This window comes from Eucyclogobius newberryi, unplaced genomic scaffold (genome assembly GCF_026437365.1).
Source record: "Eucyclogobius newberryi isolate DKJ021-1_F unplaced genomic scaffold, fEucNew1.0.hap1 SCAF_75, whole genome shotgun sequence".
Classification (NCBI taxonomy): Eukaryota; Metazoa; Chordata; class Actinopteri; order Gobiiformes; family Gobiidae; genus Eucyclogobius; species Eucyclogobius newberryi.
This window is the reverse complement of record NW_027316445.1, coordinates 85,001-103,691: the sequence shown is the minus strand read 5'-3', so window position 1 is coordinate 103,691 and position 18,691 is coordinate 85,001. Positions and strand designations below refer to the sequence as shown.

The 18,691-nt window shown below is 54.1% G+C and overlaps 1 protein-coding gene across 1 annotated transcript in view; it reads right to left on the bottom strand.

Annotated features, from left to right (window-relative positions):
- The window catches only part of iqgap1 (IQ motif containing GTPase activating protein 1), a 74,694-nt gene that overhangs the window by 9,553 nt on the left and 46,450 nt on the right, over positions 1-18,691 (bottom strand). The window contains exons 22-29 of the mRNA XM_072436170.1: positions 13,032-13,172; positions 12,221-12,305; positions 7,227-7,459; positions 6,083-6,215; positions 4,593-4,695; positions 4,393-4,528; positions 3,330-3,417; positions 213-419 (exon numbers count right to left, since the gene is read on the bottom strand). Of these exons, the coding sequence (XP_072292271.1) occupies positions 213-419; positions 3,330-3,417; positions 4,393-4,528; positions 4,593-4,695; positions 6,083-6,215; positions 7,227-7,459; positions 12,221-12,305; positions 13,032-13,172 (1,126 nt within the window). The remainder of the gene's footprint in view (positions 1-212; positions 420-3,329; positions 3,418-4,392; positions 4,529-4,592; positions 4,696-6,082; positions 6,216-7,226; positions 7,460-12,220; positions 12,306-13,031; positions 13,173-18,691) is intronic.

The following is an 18,691-nucleotide window of genomic DNA, read 5'->3' as shown; positions in this document are numbered from 1 at the left end:
TTAGGGGCGGGGCAGGGGCTCTTTAGGGGTGGGGCTGAGGCTCTTTAGGGGCGGGGCAGGGGCTCTTTAGGGGCTCTTTAGGTTAGGGGCGGGGTAGGGGCTCTTTAGGGGTGGGAATGGGGCTCTTTGGGGGCGGGATAAGCTTCTTTAAGGGCGGGGCCCCGTTGCCATGGCAGCGCTGGCCTCTGCCCCGTTGCCGTGGCGGCGCTCACCTTGGTGATGTCGTTGATCAGGTCTTGGTAGCGGTTCTGGGGCTGGACTTTGCCCAGTTCTGCCAGAACCTGAAGATTGTGTCGGATCTTGTCCTTTTTGCCCTGAAGACTCAGCGAGTCGTCCTGGTCCCGCTTGGTCTGGATCTGGTCCTGGGTCTGAGCGTCTCTCTGGGCGCGGCGCTGCATGGCCCGCTGGTACTCCGCCTCCTGAGGACCACAGAGACCTGCTTTAGTCCCGCTTTAGTCCTGCTTTAGTCCCGCTTTAGTCCCGCTTTAGTCCCGCTTTAGTCCCGCTTTAGTCCCGCTTTAGTCCCGCTTTAGTCCCGCTTTAGTCCTGCTTTAGTCCTGCTTTAGTCCCGCTTTAGTCCCGCTTTAGTCCCGCTTTAGACCCGCTTTAGTCCCGCTTTAGTCCCGCTTTAGACCCGCTTTAGACCCGCTTTAGACCCGCTTTAGACCCGCTTTAGTCCCGCTTTAGACCCGCTTTAGACCCGCTTTAGTCCCGCTTTAGACCCGCTTTAGACCCGCTTTAGTCCCGCTTTAGTCCCGCTTTAGTCCCGCTTTAGTCCCGCTTTAGACCCGCTTTAGACCCGCTTTAGACCCGCTTTAGACCCGCTTTAGACCCGCTTTAGACCCGCTTTAGACCCGCTTTAGTCCTGCTTTAGACCCGCTTTAGTCCCGCTTTAGTCCCGCTTTAGACCCGCTTTAGTCCCGCTTTAGACCCGGTTTAGACACACTTTAGTCCCGCTTTAGTCCCGCTTTAGACCCGCTTTAGTCCTGCTTTAGTCCTGCTTTAGACCTGCTTTAGTCCTGCTTTAGTCCTGCTTTAGACCCGCTTTAGACCCGCTTTAGTCCCGCTTTAGTCCCGCTTTAGTCCCGCTTTAGACCCGCTTTAGTCCCGCTTTAGTCCCGCTTTATACCCGCTTTAGACCCGCTTTAGTCCCGCTTTAGTCCCGCTTTAGACCCGGTTTAGACACACTTTAGTCCCGCTTTAGTCCCGCTTTAGACCCGCTTTAGACCCGCTTTAGACCCGCTTTAGTCCCGCTTTAGACCCGCTTTAGACCCGCTTTAGTCCCGCTTTAGACCCGGTTTAGACCCGCTTTAGTCCCGCTTTAGTCCCGCTTTAGACCCGCTTTAGACCCGCTTTAGTCCCGCTTTAGACCCGCTTTAGTCACGCTTTAGACCCGCTTTAGACCCGCTTTAGACCCGCTTTAGACCCGCTTTAGTCCCGCTTTAGACCCGCTTTAGTCCCGCTTTAGTCCCGCTTTAGACCCGCTTTAGACCCGCTTTAGTCCCGCTTTAGTCCCGCTTTAGTCCCGCTTTAGACCCGCTTTAGACCCGCTTTAGTCCCGCTTTAGTCCCGCTTTAGTCCCGCTTTAGACCCGCTTTAGTCCCGCTTTAGACCCGCTTTAGTCCCGCTTTAGTCCCGCTTTAGTCCCGCTTTAGTCCCGCTTTAGTCCCGCTTTAGACCCGCTTTAGACCCGCTTTAGACCCGCTTTAGACCGGCTTTAGTCCCGCTTTAGTCCCGCTTTAGTCCCGCTTTAGTCCCGCTTTAGTCCCGCTTTAGACCCGCTTTAGTCCTGCTTTAGACCCGCTTTAGACCCGCTTTATACCCGCTTTAGACCCGCTTTAGTCCCGCTTTAGTCCCGCTTTAGTCCCGCTTTAGACCCGGTTTAGACACACTTTAGTCCCGCTTTAGTCCCGCTTTAGACCCGCTTTAGACCCGCTTTAGACCCGCTTTAGTCCCGCTTTAGACCCGCTTTAGACCCGCTTTAGACCCGCTTTAGTCCCGCTTTAGACCCGGTTTAGACCCACTTTAGTCCCGCTTTAGTCCCGCTTTAGACCCGCTTTAGACCCGCTTTAGTCCCGCTTTAGACCCGCTTTAGTCCCGCTTTAGTCCCGCTTTAGACCCGCTTTAGTCCCGCTTTAGTCCCGCTTTAGACCCGCTTTAGACCCGCTTTAGTCCCGCTTTAGTCCCGCTTTAGTCCCGCTTTAGACCCGGTTTAGACCCGCTTTAGTCCCGCTTTAGACCCGCTTTAGTCCCGCTTTAGACCCGCTTTAGTCCCGCTTTAGTCCCGCTTTAGACCCGCTTTAGTCCCGCTTTAGTCCCGCTTTAGACCCGCTTTAGACCCGCTTTAGTCCCGCTTTAGTCCCGCTTTAGACCCGCTTTAGTCCCGCTTTAGTCCCGCTTTAGACCCGCTTTAGTCCCGCTTTAGTCCCGCTTTAGTCCCGCTTTAGACCCGGTTTAGACACACTTTAGTCCCGCTTTAGTCCCGCTTTAGACCCGCTTTAGACCCGCTTTAGACCCGCTTTAGACCCGCTTTAGACCCGCTTTAGTCCCGCTTTAGACCCGCTTTAGACCCGCTTTAGTCCCGCTTTAGACCCGCTTTAGATCCGCTTTAGTCCCGCTTTAGACCCGCTTTAGTCCCGCTTTAGACCCGCTTTAGACCCGCTTTAGTCCCGCTTTAGACCCGCTTTAGTCCCGCTTTAGTCCTGCTTTAGACCCGCTTTAGTCCCGCTTTAGACCCGGTTTAGACCCGCTTTAGACCCGCTTTAGTCCCGCTTTAGACCCGCTTTAGTCCCGCTTTAGACCCGCTTTAGTCCCGCTTTAATCCCGCTTTAGACCCGGTTTAGACCCACTTTAGTCCCGCTTTAGTCCCGCTTTAGTCCCGCTTTAGACCCGCTTTAGACCCGCTTTAGTCCCGCTTTAGTCCCGCTTTAGTCCCGCTTTAGACCCGCTTTAGACCCGCTTTATACCCGCTTTATACCCGCTTTAGACCCGCTTTAGTCCCGCTTTAGTCCCGCTTTAATCCCGCTTTAGACCCGGTTTAGACCCACTTTAGTCCCGCTTTAGTCCCGCTTTAGTCCCGCTTTAGTCCCGCTTTAGACCCGCTTTAGACCCGCTTTAGACCCGCTTTAGACCCGCTTTAGTCCCGCTTTAGTCCCGCTTTAGTCCCGCTTTAGACCCGGTTTAGACCCGCTTTAGACCCGCTTTAGTCCCGCTTTAGTCCCGCTTTAGACCCGCTTTAGTCCCGCTTTAGACCCGCTTTAGACCCGCTTTAGACCCGCTTTAGTCCCGCTTTAGACCCGCTTTAGACCCGCTTTAGACCCGGTTTGTACCTGCTCTAAGGAGGCGGTGGAGTCCAGGATCTCGGTCAGAGTCTCTCCCGGCTGAAACCGGATCACGTCCACGATCAGCCGCTTTGTGCTGGACACAAACAGAGAGACGAGTCCCTGATCAGGTCCTGGTCCGCGTCAGGTCTAGGTTTGGGGACTTTGAAGGTCCTTGTCAAGTCTAGGTTTGGGGTCTTTGAGGGTCCGCGTCAGGTCTAGGTTTGGGGTCTTTGAGGGTCCGCGTCAGGTCTAGGTTTGGGGTCTTTGAGGGTCCGCGTCAGGTCTAGGTTTGGGGTCTTTGAGGGTCCGCGTCAGGTCTAGGTTTGGGGTCTTTGAAGGTCCGAGTCAGGTCTAGGTTTGGGGTCTTTGAGGGTCCGCGTCAGGTCTAGGTTTGGGGTCTTTGAGGGTCCGCGTCAAGTCTAGGTTTGGGGTCTTTGAGGGTCCGCGTCAGGTCTAGGTTTGGGGTCTTTGAGGGTCCGCGTCAGGTCTAGGTTTGGGGTCTTTGAGGGTCCGCGTCAGGTCTAGGTTTGGGGTCTTTGAGGGTCCGCGTCAGGTCTAGGTTTGGGGTCTTTGAGGGTCCGCGTCAGGTCTAGGTTTGGGGTCTTTGAGGGTCCGTGTCAGGTCTAGGTTTGGGGTCTTTGAAGGTCCGAGTCAGGTCTAGGTTTGGGGTCTTTGAGGGTCCGCGTCAGGTCTAGGTTTGGGGTCTTTGAGGGTCCTTGTCAAGTCTAGGTTTGGGGTCTTTGAGGGTCCTTGTCAAGTCTAGGTTTGGGGTCTTTGAGGGTCCGCGTCAGGTCTAGGTTTGGGGTCTTTGAGGGTCCGCGTCAGGTCTAGGTTTGGGGTCTTTGAGGGTCCGCGTCAGGTCTAGGCTTGGGGTCTTTGAGGGTCCGCGTCAGGTCTAGGTTTGGGGTCTTTGAGGGTCCTTGTCAAGTCTAGGTTTGGGGTCTTTGAGGGTCCTTGTCAAGTCTAGGTTTGGGGTCTTTGAGGGTCCGCGTCAGGTCTAGGTTTGGGGTCTTTGAGGGTCCGCGTCAGGTCTAGGCTTGGGGTCTTTGAGGGTTTTTTGGGGCCGTACTTGAGCAGCAGCGTCTTGGCGTCCATCTCAGCGTTTCCGTCCGCGCTCACGTCAAACTTGTTGGTCAGCGTCAGAGACACTTCGGTTTTCCCGAGCAGCTCGCGGTTTGGGTCGTCCGGCGCCAGCGGCTTCTCGCCTGAAACACAACGTCATCAGATTATTCTGGAAGAAAAGATCGAGAGAAGTGAGTCAAGTTTTACCAATGAGCGCCTCCACCGTGGGAACCTCGCCCAGGTCCTCCAGCAGCTCGTGGAGCGGGTCGTTGTGGTCCGGAGCGATGGCGTCTGCGTGGTCCAACAGCAGCTGCACCAGGGCATCCGGGTCAAAAGAGAGAGAGAGAGAGAGAGAGGGCGGGGCATCCGGGTTAAAACAGAGAGAGAGAGGGCGGGGCATCCGGGTTAAAACAGAGAGAGAGAGGGTGGGGCATCCGGGTTAAAACAGAGAGAGAGAGGGCGGGGCATCCGGGTTAAAACAGAGAGAGAGAGGGTGGGGCATCCGGGTTAAACAGAGAGAGAGAGGGCGGGGCATCCGGGTTAAAACAGAGAGAGAGCACCCTGAGGAGGACCTCGATCTTGTCCTTTGGGTCATTAATCTTACACTCCTGTGTCATTTGAGGATCTTTGTTTTTAGCAGCTTCAGTTTGTTGTAAATCGTTTCATTTTTTCTGCCTTTGTTTCTTTTTGGCGACAGCAAAAACTCCCAGAGAATGGGAGGAGCCTCCCTCAGCGTGTTCCTCGTTCTTCTCTCTAAGTCTCACTAAGTCTCACTAAGTCTCTCTAAGTCTCACTAAGTCTCTCTAAGTCTCTCTAAGTCTCTCTAAGTCTCACTAAGTCTCACTAAGTCTCTCTAAGTCTCTCTAAGTCTCTCTAAGTCTCACTAAGTCTCACTAAGTCTCTCCAAGTCTCACTAAGTCTCACTAAGTCTCTTTAAGTCTCACTAAGTCTCTCTAAGTCTCTCTAAGTATCTGTAAGTCTCACTAAGTCTCACTAAGTCTCTCTAAGTCTCTCTAAGTCTCCCTAAGTCTCACTAAGTTTCTCTAAGTCTCCCTAAGTCTCTCTAAGTCTCTCTAAGTCTCACTAAGTCTCTCTAAGTCTCTCTAAGTCTCACTAAGTCTCTTTAAGTCTCACTAAGTCTCACTAAGTCTCACTAAGTCTCCCTAAGTCTCTCTAAGTCTCTCTAAGTCTCACTAAGTCTCACTAAGTCTCACTAAGTCTCTCTAAGTCTCACTAAGTCTCTCTAAGTCTCACTAAGTCTCTCTAAGTCTCTCTAAGTCTCACTAAGTCTCACTAAGTCTCACTAAGTCTCACTAAGTCTCACTAAGTCTCACTAAGTCTCACTAAGTCTCTCTAAGTCTCTCTAAGTCTCTCTAAGTCTCACTAAGTCTCACTAAGTCTCACTAAGTCTCTCTAAGTCTCTCTAAGTCTCACTAAGTCTGCATAAACTTGTGAAACACAAGACGAATAATGAGTTCAGAAAAAGAAAACACATCTGACCCTCTGACCACGTACTGGACCGAGACGACGCAGAAATAGTAGGAACAAAGGAACAAGTACAAAAGATGGACACGAGTCAGGAAGTGACCACCAGGGGGCAGGAGCGGTCAGCAGGAGTGGTCAGCAGGAGCGGTCAGCAGGAGTGGTCAGCAGGAGTGGTCAGCAGGAGTGGTCAGCAGGATGTGTGTGTGTTTTACCGTGTGTGTGTTGACGATTTCACCGATGGAAATATAAATGACCGGTTTGGTGACGTTGACCAGGTCAGAATATTGATCCACGTTAAACTTTTCCTCCAGAGTCAGAACATCACAGGCCGACAAGAAGAACCTCCTGGAACCAAGAAGAGGACCGGTCAGAACCAAGAGGACCGGTCAGAACCAAGAAGGAACCAAGAAGAGGACCGGTCAGAACCAAGAGGACCGGTCAGAACCAAGAAGGAACCAAGAAGAGGACCGGTCAGAACCAAGAGGACCGGTCAGAACCAAGAAGGAACCAAGAAGAGGACCGGTCAGAACCAAGAGGACCGGTCAGAACCAAGAAGGAACCAAGAAGAGGACCGGTCAGAACCAGAGAGAAGGTTCTAGAGTCACAGACGAAGACCCGGTCCAGTCCTCCCGGTCCAGTCCTCCCGGTCCAGACCAGTCCCGGTCCAGTCCTCCCGGTCCAGTCCTCCCGGTCCAGTCGTCCCGGTCCAGACCAGTCCAAGTCCAGTCGTCCCGGTCCAGACCAGTCCCGGTCCAGTCCTCCCGGTCCAGTCCTCCCGGTCCAGTCGTCCCGGTCCAGACCAGTCCAAGTCCAGTCGTCCCGGTCCAGACCAGTCCCGGTCCAGTCCTCCCGGTCCAGTCCTCCCGGTCCAGTCGTCCCGGTCCAGACCAGTCCAAGTCCAGTCGTCCCGGTCCAGACCAGTCCCGGTCCAGTCCTCCCGGTCCAGTCCTCCCGGTCCAGTCCTCCCAGTCCAGACCAGTCCCGGTCCAGACCAGTCCCGGTCCAGTCGTCCCGGTCCAGTCGTCCCGGTCCAGTCGTCCCGGTCCAGACCAGTCCCGGTCCAGTCGTCCCGGTCCAGTCGTCCCGGTCCAGACCAGTCCCGGTCCAGTTCTCCCGGTCCAGTCCTCCCGGTCCAGACCAGTCCCGGTCCAGTCGTCCCGGTCCAGTCCTCCCGGTCCAGTCCTCCCGGTCCAGACCAGTCCCGGTCCAGTCGTCCCGGTCCAGACCAGTCCCGGTCCAGTCGTCCCAGTCCAGTCCTCCCGGTCTAGTCCCGGTCCAGACCAGTCCCAGTCCTCCCGGTCTAGTCCTCCCGGTCCAGTCCAGTCCCAGTCCTCCCGGTCCAGTCCCGGTCCACACCTGTACTTGGCGTGGGCGGCGCTCAGGTACTCGTTGATGGGCGTCAGGTGGGCGTTGTCTCCGTAGAACATCTTGCTGGACGCGGCGTGCTGGAGCATTTTGGCGATGGAGCCGAGGTTCCGGCGCTGCTCAGTGGTCAGCTGACCTCCAGCAGGAAGCTCCATGATGTCGAAGGCGTCAGGCGCCACCACCGCCGGGTTCATGTAGCGGTAGTACAGCAGGTTCCCCACAATCTGAAGGACACAAGGACTTTAGTACACGGCCTGAAGGACACAAGGACTTTAGGACACGACCTGAAGGACAGAAGGAGTTTAGTACTCGGCCTGAAGGACACAAGGACTTTAGTACACGAACTGAAGGAGGAAAAGGACTTTAGTACACGAACTGAAGGACAGAAGGACTTTAGTACACAGCCTGAAGGACACAAGGACTTTAGTACACGAACTGAAGGACAGAAGGGCTTTAGGACACGACCTGAAGGACAGAAGGACTTTAGTACACGGCCTGAAGGACAGAAGGACTTTAGTACACGGCCTGAAGGACAGATGGACTTTAGGACACGACCTGAAGGACAGAAGGACTTTAGTACACAGCCTGAAGGACAGAAGGACTTTAGGACACGGCCTGAAGGACAGAAGGACTTAAGGACACGGCCTGAAGGACAGAAGGACTTTAGTACACGGCCTGAAGGACAGAAGGACTTAAGGACACGACCTGAAGGACAGAAGGACTTTAGTACACAAACTGAAGGACAGAAGGGCTTTAGGACACGACCTGAAGGACAGAAGGACTTTAGGACACGACCTGAAGGACTTTAGTACACAAACTGAAGGACAGAAGGGCTTTAGTACACAAACTGAAGGACAGAAGGGCTTTAGGACACGACCTGAAGGACACAAGGACTTTAGTACACGGCCTGAAGGACACAAGGACTTTAGGACACGACCTGAAGGACAGAAGGACTTTAGGACACGGCCTGAAGGACAGAAGGACTTTAGGACACGGCCTGAAGGACAGAAGGACTTTAGTACACGAACTGAAGGACAAAAGGACTTTAGTACACAAACTGAAGGACAGAAGGACTTTAGGACACGACCTGAAGGACAGAAGGACTTAAGGACACGACCTGAAGGACAGAAGGACTTTAGTACACGGCCTGAAGGACAGAAGGACTTTAGGACAGAAGCACTTTAGTACACGACCTGAAGGACAGAAGGACTTTAGGACAGAAGGACTTTAGTACACGACCTGAAGGACACAAGGACTTTAGTACACGACCTGAAGGACAGAAGGACTTTAGGACAGAAGGACTTTAGTACACTGCCTGAAGGACAGAAGGACTTTAGTACACGACCTGAAGGACACAAGGACTTTAGTACACGGCCTGAAGGACACAAGGACTTTAGGACACGACCTGAAGGACAGAAGGACTTTAGGACACGGCCTGAAGGACAGAAGGACTTTAGGACACGGCCTGAAGGACAGAAGGACTTTAGTACACGAACTGAAGGACAAAAGGACTTTAGTACACGAACTGAAGGACAGAAGGACTTTAGGACACGACCTGAAGGACAGAAGGACTTAAGGACACGACCTGAAGGACAGAAGGACTTTAGTACACGGCCTGAAGGACAGAAGGACTTTAGGACAGAAGCACTTTAGTACACGACCTGAAGGACAGAAGGACTTTAGGACAGAAGGACTTTAGTACACGACCTGAAGGACACAAGGACTTTAGTACACGACCTGAAGGACAGAAGGACTTTAGGACAGAAGGACTTTAGTACACTGCCTGAAGGACAGAAGGACTTTAGTACACGACCTGAAGGACAGAAGGACTTTGGTACACGATCTGAAGAACAGAAGGACTTTAGGACAGAAGGATTTTAGTACATGACCTGAAGGACAGAAGGACTTTAGTACACGACCTGAAGGAGGAAAAGGACTTTAGTACACGGCCTGAAGGACACAAGGACTTTAGTACACGACCTGAAGGACAGAAGTACTTTAGTACACGGCCTGAAGGACTTTAGTACACGACCTGAAGGACAGAAGGACTTTAGTGCACGACCTGAAGGACAGAAGGACTTTAATACACGGCCTGAAGGACAGAAGGACTTTAGTACACGGCCTGAAGGACAGAAGGACTTTAGTGCACGACCTGAAGGTAGAAAAGGACTTTAGTACACAGCCTGAAGGACAGAAGGACTTTAGTACACGACCTGAAGGACAGAAGGACTTTAGTACACGACCTGAAGGACAGAAGGACTTTAGTACACGGCCTGAAGGACAGAAGGACTTTAGTGCACGACCTGAAGGTAGAAAAGGACTTTAGTACACAGCCTGAAGGACAGAAGGACTTTAGTACACGACCTGAAGGACAGAAGGACTTTAGTACACGACCTGAAGGACAGAAGGACTTTAGTACACGGCCTGAAGGACAGAAGGACTTTAGTACACGGCCTGAAGGACAGAAGGACTTTAGTACATGACCTGAAGGACAGACGGACTTTAGTACACGACCTGAAGGACAGAAGGACTTTAGTACACGGCCTGAAGGACAGAAGGACTTTAGTGCACGACCTGAAGAACAGAAGGACTTCAGTACACGACCTGAAGGACAGAAGGACTTTAGTACACGATCTGAAGGACAGAAGGACTTTAGTACACGACCTGAAGGACAGAAGGACTTTAGTACACGGCCTGAAGGACAGAAGGACTTTAGTGCACGACCTGAAGGACAGAAGGACTTTAGTGCACGGCCTGAAGGACAGAAGGACTTTAGTGCACGACCTGAAGGACAGAAGGACTTCAGTACACGACCTGAAGGACAGAAGGACTTTAGTACACGACCTGAAGGACAGAAGGACTTTAGTACACGGCCTGAAGGACAGAAGGACTTTAGTACACGGCCTGAAGGACAGAAGGACTTTAGTACACGACCTGAAGGACAGAAGGACTTTAGTACACGGCCTGAAGGACAGAAGGACTTTAGTACACGGCCTGAAGGACAGAAGGACTTTAGTACACGACCTGAAGGACAGACGGACTTTAGTACACAACCTGAAGGACAGAAGGACTTTAGTACACGACCTGAAGGACTTTAGTACACGACCTGAAGGACAGAAGGACTTTAGTGCACGACCTGAGGTTAGAAAAGGACTTTAGTAAAAAGATAAACTGGCTCCAGGTGGACTTTATCTCAGGGGGCGGAGCTCCACAGCACAGCCAGATGATTGGACGAGAGAGAACTCGGACTCAGGCCAAAACAAGAGGCAAAAAGCAGAAACACAAAAGAATCATTTGTCTCAAACTCTGACTCGATCTCGTGCTAAAGCGCCGTGTTTCCACTGATGCTAACGACCATGTGGAGTCTTAGCAAAACAAAGCTAGCAAAGCATGTTAGCAACACAAAGCGAGCAAAGCATGTTAGCAACACAAAGCTAGCAAAGCACATTAGCAACACAAAGCTAGCAAAGCGCGTTAGCAACACAAAGCTAGCAAAGCGCGTTAGCAACAGCCGTTTCCCGTTTATGGCACTCGCTTTGTCATAAAGCGTCTGACATGATCCAAAGCACGACATAAAGAGAGGTTCAAACGCCACGCCCCTCACACATGAGCTTTAGCCACGCCCCTCACACATGAGCTTTAGCCACGCCCCTCACACATGAGCTTTAGCCACGCCCCTCACACAGAGCTTTAGCCACGCCCCTCACACATGAGCTTTAGCCACGCCCCTCACACATGAGCTTTAGCCACGCCCCTCACACAGAGCTTTAGCCACGCCCCTCACACAGAGCTTTAGCCACGCCCCTCACACACGAGCTTTAGCCACGCCCCTCACACACGAGCTTTAGCCACGCCCCTCACACACGAGCTTTAGCCACGCCCCTCACACACGAGCTTTAGCCACGCCCCTCACACAGAGCTTTAGCCACGCCCCTCACACACGAGCTTTAGCCACGCCCCTCACACATGAGCTTTAGCCACGCCCCTCACACATGAGCTTTAGCCACGCCCCTCACACATGAGCTTTAGCCACGCCCCTCACACATGAGCTTTAGCCACGCCCCTCACACAGAGCTTTAGCCACGCCCCTCACACAGAGCTTTAGCCACGCCCCTCACACACGAGCTTTAGCCACGCCCCTCACACACGAGCTTTAGCCACGCCCCTCACACACGAGCTTTAGCCACGCCCCTCACACACACTAGCTTTAGCCACGCCCCTCACACACACACACACACACACACACACTAGCTTTAGCCACGCCCCTCACACACACACACTAGCTTTAGCCACGCCCCTCACACACACACACTAGCTTTAGCCACGTCCCTCACACACACACACTAGCTTTAGCCACGCCCCTCACACACACTAGCTTGAATGGATGAAGAGTTAGGGGCCTTACAGTGTTCATTTCGCAGGTTTTACACTTTTACAGTCATGAATAATTTTAAAAAGCAGAAAGAGTCAAAAGAATCTCACCTTGAGCAGAAACAGAGCCACAGCAGATACTGGAACCAGCGCCAAAGAGCGAAGGAGGCGCGAAGGAGGCGTGAAGGAGGCGTGAAGGAGGCGTGAAGGAGGCGTGGAGAGAAGAGAGAAGGACGAGGAGAAGGAGAGGAAAAGAGGCAGTCACTCACAGAAAGAAAAAAGGTTTCAAAGTAGAACAAGTTTCATCTGGGCTCTTTTGTTTGTGCAGCTGCAATAATAATAATCATAACTCTGATTATTACATCATGTCCATTTAGAAAACAATGTGGCGCCACCTGCTGGCTCTTTAAACTGAGGCGGCTCCGGACAGTTTAGAACGTGAGCAGTTTCAGGAGATGTGGATCGATATTGGACCAAGTATCAGTTCTGGTATTGATACTGGTATTGATACTGGTATTGATACTGGTATTTGTGCATCCCTGGCAGCTACTGTTCTTAATCCGATTAAAACTGCTTTAAATGTGAGTGGTCCAGATGAATAAATGAAGCTGAACCTTGAGCAGCTCGTCTTCTGTGGCGTCAGGGAACTTTTCGTGGAGCGAGTCTTTCAGCACTTTGGAGATGAACCTCATGCCGTACCTGAAACACATAACACATGTTTAACCTCGTGCTCTATCTGAAACACATAACACATGTATAACCTCATGCTCTATCTGAAACACATAACACATGTTTAACCTCGTGCTCTATCTGAAACACATAACACATGTTTAACCTCATGCTCTATCTGAAACACATAACACATGTTTAACCTCATGTTCTATCTGAAACACATAACACATGTATAACCTCATGCTCTATCTGAAACACATAACACATGTATAACCTCATGCTCTATCTGAAACACATAACACATGTTTAACCTCATGTTCTATCTGAAACACATAACACATGTATAACCTCATGCTCTATCTGAAACACATAACACATGTTTAACCTCATGTTCTATCTGAAACACATAACACATGTATAACCTCATGCTCTATCTGAAACACATAACACATGTTTAACCTCGTGCTCTATCTGAAACACATAACACATGTTTAACCTCATGTTCTATCTGAAACACATAACACATGTTTAACCTCATGTTCTATCTGAAACACATAACATGTATAACCTCATGCTCTATCTGAAACACATAACACATGTTTGACCTCGTGCTCTATCTGAAACACATAACACATGTTTAACCTCGTGCTCTATCTGAAACACATAACACATGTTTAACCTCATGCTCTATCTGAAACACATAACACATGTTTAACCTCATGCTCTATCTGAAACACATAACATGTTTCTCACGGGATCTTGTCGACAGACGTCGTTATCGCCGACATGAACTTGTCTGTGACGTTCTTCATGTTTTTGATTGAAGCTTCAAGTCGAGTGCGAACTTCCTCATGAGCCACGGCCTGTTCCGGAGTCACATCGTACGGCAACTTACTGTGAAACACACACAAACTCACTGTGAAACACACACAAACTCACTGTGAAACACACACAAACTTACTGTGAAACACACACAAACTCACTGTGAAACACACACAAACTCACTGTGAAACACACACAAACTCACTGTGAAACACACACAAACTCACTGTGAAACACACACAAACTCACTGTGAAACACACACAAACTCACTGTGAAACACACACAAACTCACTGTGAAACACACAAACTCACTGTGAAACACACAAACTCACTGTGAAACACACAAACTCACTGTGAAACACACACAAACTTACTGTGAAACACACACAAACTCACTGTGAAACACACACAAACTCACTGTGAAACACACACAAACTCACTGTGAAACACACACAAACTCACTGTGAAACACACACAAACTCACTGTGAAACACACACAAACTCACTGTGAAACACACACAAACTCACTGTGAAACACACACAAACTCACTGTGAAACACACAAACTTAATGTGAAACAGTAAGGGTCAGGTTCTCGGGGTCAGGTTCTCGGGTTCTCGGGGTCAGGTTCTCGGGTTCTCGGGATCGGGTTCTCGGGTTCTCGGGGTCAGGTTCTCGGGTTCTCGGGGTCAGGTTCTCGGGTTCTCGGGATCGGGTTCTCGGGGTCAGGTTCTCGGGTTCTCGGGATCGGGTTCTCGGGGTCAGGTTCTCGGGATCGGGTTCTCGGGGTCAGGTTCTCGGGTTCAGGTTCTCGGGTTCTCAGGGTCAGGTTCTCGGGTTCAGGTTCTCGGGTTCTCAGGGTCAGGTTCTCGGGTTCAGGTTCTCGGGTTCTCAGGGTCAGGTTCTCGGGTTCTCGGGGTCAGGTTCTCGGGTTCTCGGGGTCAGGTTCTCGGGTTCTCGGGATCGGGTTCTCGGGGTCAGGTTCTCGGGTTCTCGGGATCGGGTTCTCGGGTTCTCGGGGTCAGGTTCTCGGGTTCTCGGGGTCAGGTTCTCGGGATCGGGTTCTCGGGGTCAGGTTCTCGGGTTCAGGTTCTCGGGTTCTCGGGATCGGGTTCTCGGGGTCAGGTTCTCAGGTTCTCGGGGTCAGGTTCTCGGGATCGGGTTCTCGGGTTCTCGGGGTCAGGTTCTCGGGTTCTCGGGATCGGGTTCTCGGGTTCTCGGGGTCAGGTTCTCGGGTTCTCGGGATCGGGTTCTCGGGTTCTCGGGGTCAGGTTCTCGGGTTCTCGGGATCGGGTTCTCGGGGTCAGGTTTTCGGGTTCAGGTTCTCGGGTTCTCAGGGTCAGGTTCTCGGGTTCAGGTTCTCGGGTTCTCAGGGTCAGGTTCTCGGGTTCTCGGGGTCAGGTTCTCGGGTTCTCGGGATCGGGTTCTCGGGGTCAGGTTCTCGGGTTCTCGGTGTCAGGTTCTCGGGTTCTCGGGATGGGGTTCTCGGGTTCTCGGGGTCAGGTTCTCGGGATCGGGTTCTCGGGTTCTCGGGGTCAGGTTCTCGGGTTCTCGGGATTGGGTTCTCGGGTTCTCGGGGTCAGGTTTTCGGGTTCAGGTTCTCGGGTTCTCAGGGTCAGGTTCTCGGGTTCAGGTTCTCGGGTTCTCAGGGTCAGGTTCTCGGGTTCTCGGGATCGGGTTCTCGGGTTCTCGGGGTCAGGTTCTCGGGTTCTCGGGATCGGGTTCTCGGGGTCAGGTTCTCGGTGTCAGGTTCTCGGGTTCTCGGGATCGGGTTCTCGGGTTCTCGGGGTCAGGTTCTCGGGTTCTCAGGGTCAGGTTCTCGGGTTCTCGGGATCGGGTTCTCGGGTTCTCGGGGTCAGGTTCTCGGGTTCTCGGGATCGGGTTCTCGGGTTCTCGGGGTCAGGTTCTCGGGTTCTCGGGATCGGGTTCTCGGGGTCAGGTTCTCGGGTTCTCGGGATCGGGTTCACGGGTTCTCGGGGTCAGGTTCTCAGGTTCTCGGGATCGGGTTCTCGGGGTCAGGTTCTCGGGTTCTCGGGGTCAGGTTCTCGGGTTCTCGAGATCGGGTTCTCGGGTTCTCGGAGTCAGGTTCTCGGGTTCTCGGGATCGGGTTCTCGGGTTCTCGGGGTCAGGTTCTCAGGTTCTCGAGATCAGGTTCTCGGGGTCAGGTTCTCGGGTTCTCGGGGTCAGGTTCTCGGGTTCTCGAGATCAGGTTCTCGGGTTCTCGGGGTCAGGTTCTCGGGTTCTCGGGATCGGGTTCTCGGGTTCTCGGGGTCAGGTTCTTGGGTTCTCGGGATCGGGTTCTCGGGTTCTCGGGGTCAGGTTCTCGGGTTCTCGGGATCGGGTTCTCGGGTTCTCGGGGTCAGGTTCTCGGGTTCTCGGGATCGGGTTCTCGGGGTCAGGTTCTCGGGTTCTCGGGATCGGGTTCTCAGGTTCTCGGGGTCAGGTTCTCGGGTTCTCGGGATCGGGTTCTCGGGGTCAGGTTCTCGGGTTCTCGGGGTCAGGTTCTCGGGTTCTCGAGATCGGGTTCTCGGGTTCAGGTTCTCGGGTTCTCGGGATCGGGTTCTCGGGGTCAGGTTCTTGGGTTCTCGGGATCGGGTTCTCGGGTTCTCGGGGTCAGGTTCTCGGGTTCTCGGGATCGGGTTCTCGGGGTCAGGTTCTCGGGTTCTCGGGATCGGGTTCTCGGGGTCAGGTTCTCGGGTTCTCGGGGTCAGGTTCTCGGGTTCTCGGGATCGGGTTCTCGGGTTCTTGGGGTCAGGTTCTCGGGTTCTCGGGATCGGGTTCTCGGGTTCTCGGGGTCAGGTTCTCGGGTTCTCGGGATCGGGTTCTCGGGTTCTCGGGGTCAGGTTCTCGGGTTCTCGGGATCGGGTTCTCGGGTTCTCGGGGTCAGGTTTTCGGGTTCAGGTTCTCGGGTTCTCAGGGTCAGGTTCTCGGGTTCAGGTTCTCGGGTTCTCAGGGTCAGGTTCTCGGGTTCTCGGGGTCAGGTTCTCGGGTTCTCGGGATCGGGTTCTCGGGGTCAGGTTCTCGGGTTCTCGGTGTCAGATTCTCGGGTTCTCGGGATGGGGTTCTCGGGTTCTCGGGGTCAGGTTCTCAGGTTCTCGGGGTCAGGTTCTCGGGTTCTCGGGATTGGGTTCTCGGGTTCTCGGGGTCAGGTTTTCGGGTTCAGGTTCTCGGGTTCTCAGGGTCAGGTTCTCGGGTTCAGGTTCTCGGGTTCTCAGGGTCAGGTTCTCGGGTTCTCGGGATCGGGTTCTCGGGTTCTCGGGGTCAGGTTCTCGGGTTCTCGGGATCGGGTTCTCGGGGTCAGGTTCTCGGGTTCTCGGTGTCAGGTTCTCGGGTTCTCGGGATCGGGTTCTCGGGTTCTCGGGATCGGGTTCTCGGGTTCTCGGGGTCAGGTTCTCGGGTTCTCGGGGTCAGGTTCTCGGGTTCTCGGGATCGGGTTCTCGGGTTCTCGGGGTCAGGTTCTCGGGTTCTCGGGATCGGGTTCTCGGGTTCTCGGGGTCAGGTTCTCGGGTTCTCGGGATCGGGTTCTCGGGGTCAGGTTCTCGGGTTCTCGGGATCGGGTTCTCGGGTTCTCGGGGTCAGGTTCTCGGGTTCTCGGGATCGGGTTCTCGGGGTCAGGTTCTCGGGTTCTCGGGGTCAGGTTCTCGGGTTCTCGAGATCGGGTTCTCGGGTTCTCGGGGTCAGGTTCTCGGGTTCTCGGGATCGGGTTCTCGGGTTCTCGGGGTCAGGTTCTCGGGTTCTCGAGATCAGGTTCTCGGGTTCTCGGGGTCAGGTTCTCGGGTTCTCGGGGTCAGGTTCTCGGGTTCTCGAGATCAGGTTCTCGGGTTCTCGGGGTCAGGTTCTCGGGTTCTCGGGATCGGGTTCTCGGGTTCTCGGGGTCAGGTTCTCGGGTTCTCGGGATCGGGTTCTCGGGTTCTCGGGGTCAGGTTCTCGGGTTCTCGGGATCGGGTTCTCGGGTTCTCGGGGTCAGGTTCTCGGGTTCTCGGGATCGGGTTCTCGGGGTCAGGTTCTCGGGTTCTCGGGGTCGGGTTCTCGGGTTCTCGAGATCGGGTTCTCGGGGTCAGGTTCTCGGGTTCTCGGGATCGGGTTCTCGGGGTCAGGTTCTTGGGTTCTCGGGATCGGGTTCTCGGGGTCAGGTTCTCGGGTTCTCGGGATCGGGTTCTCGGGGTCAGGTTCTCGGGTTCTCGGGATCGGGTTCTCGGGTTCTCGGGGTCAGGTTCTCGGGTTCTCGGGGTCAGGTTCTCGGGTTCTCGGGATCGGGTTCTCGGGTTCTCGGGGTCAGGTTCTCGGGTTCTCGGGATCGGGTTCTCGGGGTCAGGTTCTCGGGTTCTCGGGATCGGGTTCTCGGGTTCTCGGGGTCAGGTTCTCGGGTTCTCGGGATCGGGTTCTCGGGGTCAGGTTTTCGGGTTCAGGTTCTCGGGTTCTCAGGGTCAGGTTCTCGGGTTCAGGTTCTCGGGTTCTCAGGGTCAGGTTCTCGGGTTCTCGGGGTCAGGTTCTCGGGTTCTCGGGATCGGGTTCTCGGGGTCAGGTTCTCGGGTTCTCGGTGTCAGGTTCTCGGGTTCTCGGGATGGGGTTCTCGGGTTCTCGGGGTCAGGTTCTCGGGATCGGGTTCTTGGGTTCTCGGGGTCAGGTTCTCGGGTTCTCGGGATTGGGTTCTCGGGTTCTCGGGGTCAGGTTTTCGGGTTCAGGTTCTCGGGTTCTCAGGGTCAGGTTCTCGGGTTCAGGTTCTCGGGTTCTCAGGGTCAGGTTCTCGGGTTCTCGGGATCGGGTTCTCGGGTTCTCGGGATCGGGTTCTCGGGTTCTCGGGGTCAGGTTCTCGGGTTCTCGGGATCGGGTTCTCGGGTTCTCGGTGTCAGGTTCTCGGGTTCTCGGGATCGGGTTCTCGGGTTCGGGTTCTCGGGTTCTCGGGGTCAGGTTCTCGGGTTCTCGGGGTCAGGTTCTCGGGTTCTCGGGATCGGGTTCTCGGGTTCTCGGGGTCAGGTTCTCGGGTTCTCGGGATCGGGTTCTCGGGGTCAGGTTCTCGGGTTCTCGGGATCGGGTTCTCGGGGTCAGGTTCTCGGGTTCTCGGGATCGGGTTCTCGGGTTCTCGGGGTCAGGTTCTCGGGTTCTCGGGATCGGGTTCTCGGGGTCAGGTTCTCGGGTTCTCGGGGTCAAGTTCTCGGGTTCTCGAGATCGGGTTCTCGGGTTCTCGGGGTCAGGTTCTCGGGTTCTCGGGATCGGGTTCTCGGGTTCTCGGGGTCAGGTTCTCGGGTTCTCGAGATCAGGTTCTCGGGTTCTCGGGGTCAGGTTCTCGGGTTCTCGGGGTCAGGTTCTCGGGTTCTCGAGATCAGGTTCTCGGGTTCTCGGGGTCAGGTTCTCGGGTTCTCGGGATCGGGTTCTCGGGTTCTCGGGGTCAGGTTCTTGGGTTCTCGGGATCGGGTTCTCGGGTTCTCGGGGTCAGGTTCTCGGGTTCTCGGGATCGGGTTCTCGGGTTCTCGGGTTCTCGGGATCGGGTTCTCGGGTTCTCGGGGTCAGGTTCTCGGGTTCTCGGGATCGGGTTCTCGGGGTCAGGTTCTCGGGTTCTCGGGGTCGGGTTCTCGGGTTCTCGAGATCGG